The sequence below is a fragment of the Ctenopharyngodon idella genome, chromosome 10, assembly GCF_019924925.1.
Source record: "Ctenopharyngodon idella isolate HZGC_01 chromosome 10, HZGC01, whole genome shotgun sequence".
Lineage (NCBI taxonomy): Eukaryota > Metazoa > Chordata > Actinopteri > Cypriniformes > Xenocyprididae > Ctenopharyngodon > Ctenopharyngodon idella.
The window spans coordinates 15,570,203-15,585,105 of NC_067229.1; the positions used below are offsets into that span (position 1 = coordinate 15,570,203).

At 39.3% G+C, this 14,903-nt stretch overlaps 2 protein-coding genes across 2 annotated transcripts; both read right to left on the reverse strand.

Annotated features, from left to right (window-relative positions):
- Positions 1-1,145: 1,145 nt before the first annotated feature.
- mstna (myostatin a) lies at positions 1,146-5,466 on the reverse strand. Its single transcript, XM_051911335.1, has 3 exons — positions 5,021-5,466; positions 2,862-3,232; positions 1,146-2,294 (listed from the first exon to the last, which is right to left on the reverse strand). The coding sequence occupies exons 1-3, from the start codon at positions 5,373-5,375 to the stop codon at positions 1,926-1,928; spliced, it is 1,095 nt and encodes a 364-aa protein (XP_051767295.1). The 5' UTR covers positions 5,376-5,466; the 3' UTR covers positions 1,146-1,925.
- A 3,229-nt stretch (positions 5,467-8,695) lies between these two features.
- On the reverse strand, positions 8,696-14,168 carry ftcd (formimidoyltransferase cyclodeaminase). Its single transcript, XM_051909905.1, has 14 exons — positions 13,998-14,168; positions 12,992-13,175; positions 12,780-12,908; positions 12,576-12,664; positions 11,439-11,618; positions 11,140-11,277; positions 10,905-11,036; positions 10,759-10,820; positions 10,522-10,651; positions 10,254-10,415; positions 10,069-10,112; positions 9,518-9,656; positions 9,058-9,153; positions 8,696-8,849 (listed from the first exon to the last, which is right to left on the reverse strand). The coding sequence occupies exons 1-14, from the start codon at positions 14,049-14,051 to the stop codon at positions 8,766-8,768; spliced, it is 1,623 nt and encodes a 540-aa protein (XP_051765865.1). The 5' UTR covers positions 14,052-14,168; the 3' UTR covers positions 8,696-8,765.
- Between the last annotated feature and the right edge of the window lie 735 nt (positions 14,169-14,903).

A 14,903-nucleotide genomic window follows, 5' to 3' on the forward strand; every position in this document is an offset into this window, starting at 1 on the left:
CATACAAGCTGCATCTCACTTCGGAGACTGCGTCCTCTGGAGGTCGCATTTGAAGGCTGCATATGTCATCAAGGATGTCTTATTTAAGAAAAGTAACCGTAATAAAATTGACTGTTATTCCTCATGAGGTGTAAAATACTGTAATTTCTTTCTTACTTTGCAATCTAATGGTTACTTTTCTTAAATGAGACCGCCTCGATGACGTATGCAGCCTTCAAATGCAACCTCCAGAGGACGCAGCCTTCGAAATGAGACGCAGTTTACAGTGTCCGTTCTGCCCCAAACTTCACATGTGTGATAAAGACACATGTGATATGACACATTTCGATATGCCATGAAGTACCAAACATACTAGAAACACGTTAAATCATGCAACACTTGGCTAAGTGCTAAAGTATGCGATTAACGCCACAAAACAGGAAGTTGTTGTAATTCAGGCATACAATGTCTGATCTGCTCCAAACTTCACATGATTGATAATAGTCTTAGTCTGAAGACATCTACATGCCAATATACAGTTACAGTCAAAGCGCCACCTGTTGGCAGGAGGAAGTGTGGCACTTTGAAATGACTGCCATATTTCTCCTGTATTTACTCGCTTACATGCATGTCGCCCACTGTTCACTGTTTTCATAAGGCCACCGGGTGGCGGTCAGCCCGGGTGCGAGGGCCCTTTCATAGCTGCTTGCAGCTTTAATTATATTTGACCCTTCTGATCATTGTTTGATTCAGAGGGTAAAAAAGCGCACCCGCTTAGGGAACATCTTATTGTCATTCTGCATAATGAATTTAAATCTAGATAACTTCAGATAACTTCTACTTTATCGCCAACCCAAATCATGCAGCAAAGTGTGCAAAATCCTTTTTTTAAACGCAAATTAGGACATTTTGAAGTGCACTCATTGTCCTGGGGACAGACTTCTACTATTGTTGCCTCACGGGGCCTCCATCACACTGGGGAGCCCTACAGAGAACAAAATAACACAGGAGAGGCTTCAGCTTCCATGGAATATGTGGTTTTTGCTTTTGAGCGCCATAATGTGCTCCACATGCTTGGAATGGTGTCAATGGTGTCACTCTGTTAAGGGTTACTGAGGGACAACATTGAAGAGGTCCCTTAAGGACGTGGAAAACAACTCCTCAGAAACATCAGTAACAGGCATTTTACTTGGTACAACAGATCAAAACTACAACATGATTTTGAACCATAGAATACAATTAATTCCATGTTTAAAAAATCACTATGACCATCTCTAGCCTAAGATATTACGTAGGATAACTATTGAATTGGCAATTTAATTAGTGTTGTTTGACAAGAACATAAGATGCACGCTTTTGGGTAGTTGACATGTTCCAGCAATGTTTAACACTACTTAAAAAGCATAGAAATTGTGACCAGTTACAGCTCTAAAAAGTTTCCTATCCCTATCATTTGTCAACTACCCATATGCTATGAACCAACTGCAGAATTCCTAAAGTTTGTTGTTCGGACGTCATGTTGAGTGAGTTTCTGGGTCAGTGTTCCTGTTTTTGGGTCACTGGGGGATAAGCAACTTTATATAAATAATCAACTATACAACCCCCTTTGACATTAATTTAAAACTTAAAAGTACTTTTTGCAATTTGTACATTCTGATATCACACTGGTAAAGCCCGTCAAGTCATCTCTATGCTCAAATGCATTCACAGAGGAAGCCTTATACCTTCATAAACAAAGAAATCCTTGTCACCTTGCTACCACTGTCCTTGTGTACAACAGTTGATGAGAACAAACTAAATGATTTGGTTAAGTTGGTTTGTTGGGACCCTGGTGTGGTCAATTGTTTTAGCAGGAACTATAGGGACAAGGTAAAAGTTATTTTCACTTCCCTCTGGTCCAGAGCAGTTAGGGCTTGCTGTCTTAGTGACTGGAAAAGCCCTTGGGCTCAAGAGCAGCCGCAAAGATCTACAACCATTGAAGGGATTTTTCCGTAGATTATCTGCTCACGGTCATTGAAATACAGCATGTTTATGGGTGACATCTTGGTGGGTGTGCAGCAGGGGCCCACGCTGCCTCGAGGGTTGGCCTTGTTAACGATGTGACTGTGGGGGTACTTCTGCACGCATTCACCGGAGCAGTAATTGGCCTTGTAGCGCTTGGGGGCAATTATCCAGTCCCACCCGAAGTCCTCGAAGTCGACAGTAAGTGGATACCGGCAGCAACGAGACTCGGTGGAATGCTCATCGCAATCAAGGCCGGTGTCCCGTCTGGACCGCTTGCCAGTGTCTGATATTTTCACCTCCAGGAAGGGTTGCTGGAAGGGCGAAAGAATGATAAATCAAGGTCATGCATACTAGGCATGCAAAGGTGCAATTAAGCACATACTTGACATGAATTGCTATGCACTTGTTACAGGAACATCCCCCTTGACCAAGCTGACCAACTAAACCTATTTTCAAGGGTATAATGGTCCCTTGAGATGCCTGGTTGATGGCCTACACCCCAAAAAGGGTGAAAGGCAGAGTAGTAGTACTAGTATAATGGCCCCTTGTAAAGTTCGAATGTACCATGTCCTCCACCATTGCTTTCAAATCTCATTCAGACTTGGCAGGATGTGCCAAGTTTCAATAAGATTTGACAGCCATGGTAGAGGCCAAAGTTCTTAAAGGTCCGCTTAAACTCTACAAGGTGCACATTTGAGATGACCAGATTTTTATGAGTATTCCTTTATCTACTAGACTACTCTGTAAGGTAAGACTATGTACACTTTCTTAAACCATTTACAGATCTGTTAATCAAAGTTTGTCCAGCATTTGACAATTGTAGTTTGTTGTATCCTAAAGAAGCATGTACCTAAGTACCAATGCATGCACCGACTTACCAGTCCTTCCTCTCCAGATTCTGGAGAAGTCAGAGCCAGATCATTTCCTTTCATGTCAAAGGCCTTGATTTCTATCCCAAAGTTACTCTGGGGCTGTTTGAGCCACAACTGCAACAGCTGCTTCATGTCGATGTGCTGCCAGGAGTTTGTCCGGGCGTTCACATCGATTTTTTGTGCGCGTATTCTTGAGTGGCTGTTTCCTTCAGAAGAAGACTTCAGATGAGATATCTGGATGAAGACCGTGGTTGGCTCCTCAGCTGGTCGGAGATAGATCCAGAGCAGGGCCTTCAGGATGCTGTCAGGCAGAATCTTTGGGCTCAGTGAGAACATGCAACACTTCGGCATCCCCTCAAGATGGGTGATGGCTTGCGCTGCAAGGTATTAAGTTTACTAAGACCATGTAGACCTTTTTTACTTAACACTCTCACAAAAAATAAAAAATAAACAGCAAAAGTGGAAACTTTAGGGGTACAACAGCTTGTTAATGATGCAATAATTTTAAAGGGACACTTTTATACCTTATTAAAACTTACTACAAAATGTTTATAGTAGTACCCTTAAGGACATATTACTACTCTAAGGTTCTAATATGCTCCTTTTAAGGGTAGATAAAGTACAAAATTGTCTCTTTAAGGATACAACAGCTTGTAACTGGGGCTGTGGTACTCTTAAAGGAACAAATTACAAATTGACAGTGTAAAAACATTTACCATGGTAAACTATAGTTCAGGGATGGGCAACTCTGCTCCTGGCACCACTTTCTGTATATAACACAGCTGTCTAATCTACTTAAATGCTGTATCCCAATTCACATACTATCTGTCCTAAATAGTATTCAAAATTAGAATTAGTGTGTCCCAATCCCAAATCGTAGTATGTTGAAATGGGTATTCCAATAATACCGGGATTATCTACTTTTTCCGAAGTGCAGATCTGTGCATGCTCTAACGGCTAATATTGCCCACAACCCATTGCACGTTGGACGATTAGAACTACAAACACAAATAAAGAGTGTTAAAAAACTACAAACATGGCAGATGTGCGAGTACGATTAGTAGCAAGGTTTAGATAAAGAGGATTGAGTGATTAGTAATCAGTATCTAACCTGACAAAAAGATATTTATTCAATGTAATCCACATGATATTTCACCTGCAACAGCATTGTGAACGTTTGTAAAGATACATTTAGTCATTAACTTTTAAATGCATCATTATGCAAATTGCAAATACATGAGGAGAGTCCTCTGCATGAAAGACCCACAACTGGCAGATCAACATGCTACTACATTGCCCTCTGATATGGTAGGAAATTATATTAAATTGAATGTGGAGGAATTTAACTGTGACAAGATGATTGACAGAGCAGTTTAAATGGTGACAGGATGCACTTAACTAAGATTCTGTCAAAGACGTGATTATGATGAAGTAGTATGTCCCAAAACTTGCCTACTCTTCTGATACACACTCAAAAGTATGTACCTTTTCTTGACAAAAACAGTACCTACTTTTAGGGCATAGTATATATAGGCAAATTGGGACAAGGCAAAAGTCTTCAGGATTACTTGAAAATCCCAGACAGGAGTGTTTGATTATGGTTGGAACTAAAATCTGTGGGACAGTGGTTAATCAGAGGCAGAGTTGCCATAAAATTCTTCAAACAGTGTAACCTTTATGAATCTTTCTTTACTTTTTCTTATGAAACTGGTGGAAAATACCAACTGCCAGTTTTACTGATGTAACATCAATAGAGTATTTACTGTATTTTGGCAGAAACTAAGGTTTCCATTGTAAGTCTTTGTAAGAGCCCTTATTTTCACAGGCCAAATGTGCTTTGCATGTTGTTTCTTGGTGTACAGCTCTGCGTATAGCAAGGTCTGTTGCCTTTGGCCATCTTCCAACAACAGCTGAATGAATGAACCGTAGTCGGTTCATCATCAACTCTTTCAGTGGCCCCCAAACGTATTTGGACACTTAAGCCACACTTCAAAAAGTATGAGTTTCATTGCATTACAACAAAATAACAAACCATGTGGCATCTGCAAATTATGCTAGCCCTTTCTCAGAACTAACTTGACATGAATTTAATGACAAACATTTTTGACTTAAGTGTCCAAATACCTTTGGGGTCAGTATATATTGCAGTACACTGTGGTACTTACGTTCTGTGGCCATGGTTATGATGGTCTCACTGCTACCTTGTTCCTCATCCTCACTAATGCCTCCATTTTGGTCATACTGATCCAGGAGCTCCTGCAGTGGAGGTGCTTTAGGTAAGAGTAGCTTGACCGTGTCTCTACTGATGTTCGGAGCCTGTTCTAGACGCAGGATGCTCAAAATCTGAGACTTAATGGAGTGCAGGCGCATGCGTTTGCTCTGTTGTCTAAACTGACAGGTCGTGCACTGGCCGTTGTCGTCCCCAGGTGTCACAAATGCTTGCGATGTTGTTGTTGCGCTCAGGCTCTGACTGTGTGACCCCAGCACACTCCAAAAGCTCAGATAAAGAAGGAGAAACATGTCTTCTGATGTGTCTTTGTAGACGTTTACACATTTGGGAATTGACAGCACCTATACGCACTCTCTCCAAACAGCACTGGACAGATGTACAGCCTCCCAGGCAGTTTTATACTTAAGAATCCCTGCTGTTAGATATCATGTGATTGGTTGGATTAATAAGAAGTCCAGATGAGACAGCACAGAGATGTTCTGCGCTTTGGGTAAATTCTAAAAGCAAGTTTTGATTTGAGGATTTTCAGGGGCTATCTATTTTGTTGTACATGCCATGTATTTATTATGCAAATACCATAAATATCATAAGAATTTCATTATGAGGATTCTCATTAAAATCTTATGTGCCCATGTATGTAGCCATTCCGATGTTTTTACTTCTTCCAGGACATCTAATCCTTCTAGGACCTCTGGATCTGTATGTTTATCATGCTGCTGGAGGATTCTATATGGATCGCTAGGATGTTTCTAGGTGGTTGTTAAGATGGCTGCTTGGAGGTTTTTGCATATTGCTATACATTTGTGATAGTGTTCTGAGTGGTTTTAGCATGTTACCCCTGTTGAAAAAACCAGCATGGGAGCTGGTTTGAGCTGGTTTATGCTGGTCCCTAGTTGGTCATGAGCTGGTTTAAGCTGGTCCAGTTTAACCAGCTTAAACCAGCTCATGACCAACTAAGGACCACATTAAAGGGTTAGTTCTACACCTGTAAGACCTTCGTTCATCTTTGGAACACAAATTAAGATATTTTTGATTAAATCTGATGGCTCAGTGAGGCCTCTATTGCCAGCAAGACAATTAACACATTCAATGCCCAGAAAGCTACTAAAATATATTTAAAACAGTTCATGTGACTACACTGGTTTAACCTTAATGTTATGAAGCAACGAGAATACTTTTTGTGCGCCAAAAAACAAAACAAAATAATGACCGATTTCAAAACACTGCTTCGAAGATTTACAAATCTTTTGTTTCGAATCAGTGATTTGGAGCATCAAAGTCACGTGATTTCAGTAAACAAGGCTTTGTTACGTCATAAGTGTTTTGAAATTTCAATAGTTCACGTAACTTGATACGCGATCCGAATCACTGATTCGAAACAAAAGATTTGTAGAGCTTCATGAAGCATTTTGAAATCGCCCATCACTAGATATTGTTGAAAAGTCATTATTTTGTTTCTTTGGCGCACAAAAAGTATTCACGTTGCTTTATAATATTAAGGTTAAACCACTGTACTCACATAAATTGTTTTAAATATGTTTTTAGTACCTTTCTGGGCATCTGAAAGTGTTAATTATCTTGCTGGCAATGGAGGCCTCACTGAGCTATCGGATTTCATCAAAAATATCTTAATTTGTGTTCCGAAGATGAACGAAGGTCTTACGGGTGTAGAACGACATGAGGGTGAGTAATAAATGACATAATTTTAATTTTGGGTGAACTAACCCTTTAAACCAGCTTAAACCAGCTGCCACGCTTCAAAACATACCTAACCAGCATATGCTGGGTTTTTTTCAACAGGGATGGGTAGTTGCTAGGACATTGCTAGGTAGTTGTTATGGGTGGTTTTTAACATGTTGCCGAGCTGTTGCTAGTGTGCTCTGTGTGGTTTCTAAGGCATTGCTAGGTGGTTGCTAGGCTGTTTTTTTTTAAGTGTTGCTATTATGGTTGATGAAGTATTTCTAGGTGATTGCCATGTGGTTGCTAGGTTTGGTAAATGATTTTTAACTTGTTGCTTTACAATTGAGAGGGCATTCTGAGTGTTCTTTTTAGCATGTCATGTTGTTGCTAGGGTGTTGTGGGTATTTGTTATGATGGTTGCTAGGTTAGTTGCTAGGTTGTTCTGAAAGGTTTTTACAGTGTTAGATGTTGCTTTGGCATTATGAATCATTACCAAGGGGTTGCTAGGTTGTTCTGACAAGTGTTGCTATATGGTTGTCAATGTTTCTAGGTGGCTGCTAGCGGTTTCTGAGTGATTTTTGCCTTGCTATACAGGGTGTTCTAAGTTTGTTTTGACATGTCGTCATGTCACGTTATGAGTAGTTGCTAGAGGGTTGCTAGGCTGTTCTAAGAAGTTTTTAGTGTGTACCCAAGCTGTAGAGTTTTATACAAAATCTCTTCTGTCTAAACACCTGAAAATGGGTGCATTCACCAGTTTATATTGGTGAATGGACTCTTTTCACTCTTAGATCACAGCTGTAACTTTTAACGTTGTGTTTTGGTGATGTGGTGCTTCTTGAATGTGCAGGGAAGATGACTGAGCTGTTGCTAATTATTGCTACAGCTGTTCTGTGACAACTGCAGATACAGATGTCTCTGCTCTCCCTATCTCTCTTTTTCCAGCAGTGCAGCTTTAATAGATGCATAAATAACAACAGATGATAGCGGGGATGATAGCAGAGGGAGTGTGATACTGAGGGTGGCCTTTGGTTGGTCAGTCACAACACCACCTGCTGGTGGATTATTAAGTTCTTTCAAGAATGATTCTAGGTGAGTCTGCTTAAAATATGACTGCACAAACCACAACTCTCATTTATGGAAAATGTCATTTAAACAGGCTCTTTTGCATACCTAAAAAGGTTTAGAAGTTTTTATATTGCAATTATCACAATGATTACATTGTCACTCACTTTAAATTAATTACTTGGAAGTGGCAAGAAGGTTTTACATTGTCTAATGAAAATATGAGTGGTGCTTATCAGTGCAAAACTCGCTGTCGTTATGCTAAGTTATTTTGGGTGGTTGCCAGGGTGTTGAGAGGTGGTTGCTATGGTGTTCTGGCTGTTTGCTTGAGTCAAAAAATCCCCATCCTCAATCTATGTTATTGTGGCCCATTTTATGGTCCAGTCACCGTGATTTTGCCAAGTAAGACATGTTCCTGGATCAGCAATATCCTGTCTGAAAATGTTGTCCTAACTATATCCCTATCCTTAAACCTAACCCAACTCATAACCTACCCCTAAAATCATAGGGAATGATAGGTGAATAACACTGATGTTGTACAACCCAAACTAAATGTTTACATAAACTGTAAACATGTCCCTCAAGTCTGATTGGTTGATTGGAATGTTGTTCCAGGCACATGTTGCACTTGGTGAAATCATGTTCACCTTTATGGTCCACCATGGTAAAATCGTAAATCCAGTTGCTTTGAAAAGTAATAGCAAATATCTCATTAACAAAGTGCACAATTTTTAGTTTATTTATGATTGTATAGTGGGTATTAACAAATGGAAAATGCATTTAGAGTAACACACTTACAATGTAATTCTATGGGTTATGTGCACCAGAGAGCTTTACAGCAGAAAAAAACACAAATTACATGCCAGTGTGTGTTCAGCTCAGTGTCTTTATTTGATCTTTTGTAAGTTACTGTCTGACCATCTGTTCAGACTGTGTCATCATTTCCTCTGGTCAGCCGTCTGCAGTGCTACATTGGCATTTTCTCTGGCGTTCTTTAACAGCACAGACATTTTCGCTTCAGTCTAAAAATCAACAAACCACAAAAATGTCCATGATTACCAGGAACAATGACAATTGGTTTTTTGACATTTATGAGTTCCTCAAAACAAGTTTCAGATCATGTAGTGTGTGTGTGTTATTAAATGTAAAAAGAAAAACGTGTTTTTAAAAAAAAAAAAAATGCATCATGGGAACCTTGACCAATAGTTTTTAATGTTTCCAGATACTCACAGCAGCTCTGAATGAAGCATCTGTGATGTCCTTCAGGTTTATAATGACGTTGTAATATGCTCCATATACTGCTGTTTCCAAAGCTTTAGCTGCTACCTGCACGTGAGAGGAATCATGCATTGGAATAAATGCTGATGTCAGCGTTTTTAACCTTAAAAGTCATGACATTTTTGTTAAATCAAGATTTTTACTGTTAGTGGAAAGTGCTTTGGTTGGAAGGACCTTTTGGTGTCATTTTTATAAATTCAGCTATTTTTTTTGTCTTGTGGACTATATGTTAACATCTTTTATTTAAAATATCTTATTCAGGACAGTACTAAATAAAAAGCATGCATGCATTTTGTATGATCTCTCTTATTTTGTTAAAATAATTAACATTTTGCAGATTCTGCAAGGGGTATGTAAACTTTTGAGCATGACTGTTTATGTGTCAGAACCCCAAAAATCAGCCCATTCTCACCTGAATGTCTGATTTACATGCCACGTTTCCGTACTTGACCATCTCTTTGAGAACCGGCCACAGTGTGTTTATTCTCTCTGCCAGGGACAGAGGGACGCCCACCGCCGCCTTCAGACCCTCCTGCATAGCTTCTTCCCTCCTGTACAATGAAAGAACAAGATTCAGTTAGTCATTACTCATTTAAAATAATTATAGCCACATTAGGGGTCTGATACATTTGAACAGTTGTTTTGCCAAAGCTGCTGTCATGAACATTCTCTAACTACCATTCCACAAAGTAAGAAATTTACTTTGGAAGATAAATGCAGGTTGAATGGTTGCGTAATATAAGTGTTTTATCAGTCACGCTCTCCTCTGCAAATATTATTATTGCTAGTCTTTCTGTTTCTTTTTGTCATGCATGACATGTTTTTACATCAACCCAACCCTTAAACTGGTTTAACATGAGACAGAATGTTCCCTAATTTTCCCAATGACAAGTTTTGTCACTAGTTTGATGAATGAGAAGTTTTGTTTTGCTTGTTAAACATCACAGAGGCAATAAACAGTACCTTTTGATTTCATCTGCCGTGCCCTTGGGTAATTTCAGGGCGGCCTGTAACAAAAGAAACATAGACATATAACTTACAATGGTTTCCATGGTCTGATGGTACACAAATGGTGTATTTATAATGGCAAACTCATACATTTAATATTCTTTTTAAAGTCACTGAATGTTGTTTGTGTTGTCATGTACCATGTAGCAGTTAAAGGCCGTTGAATCAGCGTCCACCTTTAACAATAAATCGTTCATGGCTTCATGAAATGGAGGGATAAGTTTCCTCATCTCTGCATCCAAAGACTCAAACTGCCTCTTTCCATATGTCATCTGACCGACCATGCAGCCCAGAGCCGCACCCTTACAATGAGATCCATGTATTTATTTAATCATTTAAAAGTATTACAATATATAAATATCTATATATACACACACACACACACAAAAATATGACATTTATGATTACCATAGCAGCGATTGCAGCAGAAACAGACCCTCCACCAGGAGCCGCTGTTCTGGCCCCAACGCTGTGGACAAACTTCTGCAGGGACAGAGACACAAGCCGCCCATCGCCCTGATTGTCCTGTACCATATACCTAAACTCAGCGTGGACCAATCAGATACAGTGCTTCTGTTAGACATCAAGATGCCAATCAGAATTTAGAAATTACTGCTATTCCACTAACACACTTTTGGGACTTACTCTATAATTCTCTCCTTTGGAACAAATGACCCCAAAGAGTCGAGTCCTAGTTTGCTGATAACCTGATAGAATAATGAAAAAGGAATGAAATGAGACCTTTGATTTTCTACTGTGTTGAACATTTGACCATGTTCATTTTAACCCACCAGTCGGATTTTATGCTCCTCTTCCACAACGAACAGCTTTTCTCTCTGGATGTAGAAGTCTGCACAGTCCAGGATCGCCTTCAGAGGAATCAGGCCGACTATCTGAGACCCCACCACTGGCAGGTTCAAATCCTGTACAGGTAGAATGGATATAAATTCACTTCAGATTCATGCAATTTCAAATGATTCTGATTCTGATTCCAATTCAGATTTGAATGACTGAAAGATAACTCACCTTGGCATCTCTACAGATCTCCTCATACACCATGTGCATGGGTGTCAACTCAAAGTCCAGGATGTTGGTGGACACTTGTGCCAGGTTGACCTCTTCCAGGTACCATCCCATTCCCTGGACCTTTTTAAGAAGCCCGGGCTGCAGAAAAAGCAACACATTCTTTTAATGTATTAACAGGAATAAGAACATAATAAAAACCTCAAGGAAGTGATAGGTATAATTAAGTCAGATTCTCAAATTCTAGATTTGATGCACATTGAAAACCGAGACCAATACAGTGACGTCAGACAAAGACATACTTGATCTTTGCCACGGCCCTGTTCTCTAATATCCAGTGCGATTCTGTGAGCCTGTTCCTTTGTGCTCAGAAGGTTCACGTTGTAGGCGATGAGAAACTTTCGGGCGCCAGTGACCGTGGCGCCCCAAGAGGGGACGAAGGTGGCAGGACCATATTCAGGGGCCCATTCGGCTTTTTTCAACTGGGGGACAAAGAACAAAATAAATTATTGTTAATTTATTTTAACTAAAGGTGTTTACTTATGCAAATATGGCATGTAAAACAGTGTTGTTTCTCAGAAATTAGGCCTCAGACATAATTGAGGTCTAAAGCCCAAAGTATACTGCAGTTTTTACTCGAACAATAAAGGCCCCAATATACTCAGAGTGAAGTTCTTTTTCAACAGTTTACTCCTGCTGGTAAACACCTTCGAACTACAAAACTCGAAGTTCAAAATACCATTAAATATACTGACCCTGCCCATAGAAAAAATTAACCAGAGAAGAACAAAAAAACAAAGAACAAAAAAAGGCGGAGCCCCAGAGCCACACATACCTATTGCGTCATCACCATGGACCAATGGTAGTTTGAAGGTGTTTACCAGCTGGCAAGTTGTTTCAGACTCCCAAAACGAACTCCAAATGAGCTTTGTTTTAGCCTGATGTTGTTCGAAATTACACTACTTCATTCTTTGATTTCGCTTGAAGTATGTCAGAATATATTTATTATAAATAAATAAAAATTAAAAAAAAATTTATTCATATGGCCTTTTAATATTTAAACAAAATAACTTCCCCTCTTGTAGCGATATCGCATCTCTTCTCTGATGACATGGTTACTGGTGTGAGGGAGGGACAACCTGTCACTCACATGAGATCGACCAATAGCAAACCACAACAATCCAATGATCCAATCAATTCCTGTTGGACAAAATCAAGTCCCGTCCTACATTTTTTTCTTGTTCAAGAAGCCATTTCACATAGATATACCATCGTCAAAACAGGGAAGAAAGGACTATCACAACTTGAAGACATGATGTCACACTTAAGACTCCCTTTTGAGAACTTCTGAGACTTTTTTTCAGTCTCAAAGAAGTGAGGTCACAGATATGTCATCATGAATATGAGGTCACAGAATTGAGGTCTAGATGAGTTCTTACCTTCTCCGGTAATGCCTCGTATTCCCCTGCACGGACGGAGGGAAGTGACCTTCTGCTTTCTTTTCTAGCTGCCTCTCCATAGAGATAGACTACAAGACCAAGACAAGATAGAAAGAAGAATGGAGGACGGAACTGAAGTGATTCTCAAATAGTTCAGGTAATAGACACCAATAGACACCATGACCTTGGCTTGTACAAACACACCTGGCACATGCAGCATGTCTGACAATCTCTGGCCAAATTCACTGGCACACTGTACACACTCCCCCATGGTGACGTTCTGCACCGGTATGAAGGGACACACGTCCATTGCACCCATGCGAGGGTGTTCACCTGTTCAAAAACATCATTTTTACAAAATAAATTCATGTGATGTATGACATCTTTATCTGCTACTGCTGCCACAGCTGTAGTACCTGAGTGTTTGGTCATGTCTATGAGTTTAAACGCAACACGTGCAGCGTTCAGAGCCCCCTCAATTACAGCCTCAGGTGGGCCCACAAAAGTGTACACAGTCCTGTTTGTTGAAGACCCTGGATCGACGTCCAGCAAGCTGCAGCCCTCCGTGGCCGAGATGGCATTGGCTATGGCGTCAATGACCTGGATATTATATATATTGGCTAAAATATTGTCATGTAATACAAAAAATTGAAAAACTCTGTACAGTACATTAACGTATTACTGTATGTATAGTCTAACAAAATAAATGTTATTAAATTAAACATTAAATTTCATTTTGTGTATTGATAGAAATCATTGTGAATACATTTTTAAACAATTCATACAAAAGGTGTGTTTACGTTGACTTTCAATGCCTTTTCATAGTCTTTTGGCATTTTTCACTGGGTACTGAGATTAACAATAGGTCTGCTAAATAAAGAAACAAAACAAAAACGCTTATCTTTAACTAGTTACACTTTGTCATATAAACAACCACGTAATGACTCAGAGTTGCTGTTAAGTGAACGATTCACTAAAAAGAACCAAATCATCAGAGTCATATAATCAGGTTGTCGCGATATTCGTTTTTGATTCACTAAAAATAATTACTCAGTAGAGTAGTTCGTCCAAGAATCGTTTGGCCTTGCTGTAAATGAAAAAGAACCGATTCATTAGAGTGATTTATTTGAAAATCGGACAGTGGTTGCACGCTTTGATTCACTAAAAAGGACACGAGTGAGTGATTCATTCTAAAAACAACCAAATCATTAGAGTCATTCGTTCGGGAAGCGGACTAGAACGGGCTCATGTGAATCATTCGTTCGGGAATCGGACTACAGTCGTTCCGCTACGAGTTTTTGATTGCGGCTTCGTTGAATAAACTTTTTTTTTATTACAGTGTTCAGTCCACATCGGCGGAAGAACCGTTGTCGGTACAAAATGACCTTTTTTAAATGGATTCCGTCTGTCCGTTTGTCTTACCTCCTTGTTTCGCCCCTCTGAGAAATTGGGCACACATTCCACCAATTTAGCCATGACTGCAAGAAAACACCAACTTTCCTCACACACACACACACACACTTATCTGACTACCCTGGTTCCCCAAATTGGAACCTTTAAAGCGTCGGCAAACATGTCTTTTGAATAATTAACCTGTCCTGGACTGGATTTAGGTCATTTGGCAATGATTCCCTTATCTTTACAGATAGCCTCTTTTGGGGAGGGTTTCCCATCAAACATTGTTCAGACTTTGGGAAAACCTCCCAAAAAGTCAGAATACATTGTCATTTTTAAAACACTTTCTGGCTACCACTGGCTTTATGGTTTGTTAAAGATTGGGGCATGATGACATTTGGTCTTTCAGTATGTATAAGGCTTGATAAGCAGACAGTTTAATAAATGACTCTTGAAAAGCACCCAGACAGTTTCATCACATCCAAAAAGCAGAGGCTGTGATGTCTGGTTAATGAATGATCCAGAAAGGGGGCCAAAAGAGGACAACTTTACCCCATCCCCATGTTTTGGATGGAACAAAAATAAGTAGGTTAACACTGAAAACAGTGTAAAGTTCACACAAAAAAAAAAAAAAAAAAAAAAGAGAGAGAGAGAGATTGCTTATGTGGCCTGAGAACACAATGCTTTTCTAAAATAATAAATCAAAAATAATAAAAATCAAATATGAAAAATCTTAATTAAATGATGATAGTAAATGATATTAAAAACAAGAACAAATTAATTATTTTTATGAAGGATAAAATATATTATTTTCTGGACAAATGAACAGCTAAAACTAACTCAAGTGGTTCAAATATATAATAATAATAACAACAATAATAACTTTATTATTATTGTTGTTGTTGTTATTATCCATATCTTTATTATTATTAT

Coding starts and splice junctions, on each gene's coding strand:
- mstna (XM_051911335.1), bottom strand. CDS start 5,375: ATGTTTCTCCTTCTTTATCTGAGCTTTTGGAGTGTGCTGGGGTCACAC. Junction 3,233..5,020: donor CATAACCATGGCCACAGAAC/GTAAGTACCACA, acceptor AATACCTTGCAG/CGCAAGCCATCACCCATCTT. Junction 2,295..2,861: donor AATCTGGAGAGGAAGGACTG/GTAAGTCGGTGC, acceptor TCGCCCTTCCAG/CAACCCTTCCTGGAGGTGAA.
- ftcd (XM_051909905.1), bottom strand. CDS start 14,051: ATGGCTAAATTGGTGGAATGTGTGCCCAATTTCTCAGAGGGGCGAAAC. Junction 12,909..12,991: donor AGACATGACCAAACACTCAG/GTACTACAGCTG, acceptor GTTTTTGAACAG/GTGAACACCCTCGCATGGGT. Junction 10,821..10,904: donor AGGAGCATAAAATCCGACTG/GTGGGTTAAAAT, acceptor TTATTCTATCAG/GTTATCAGCAAACTAGGACT.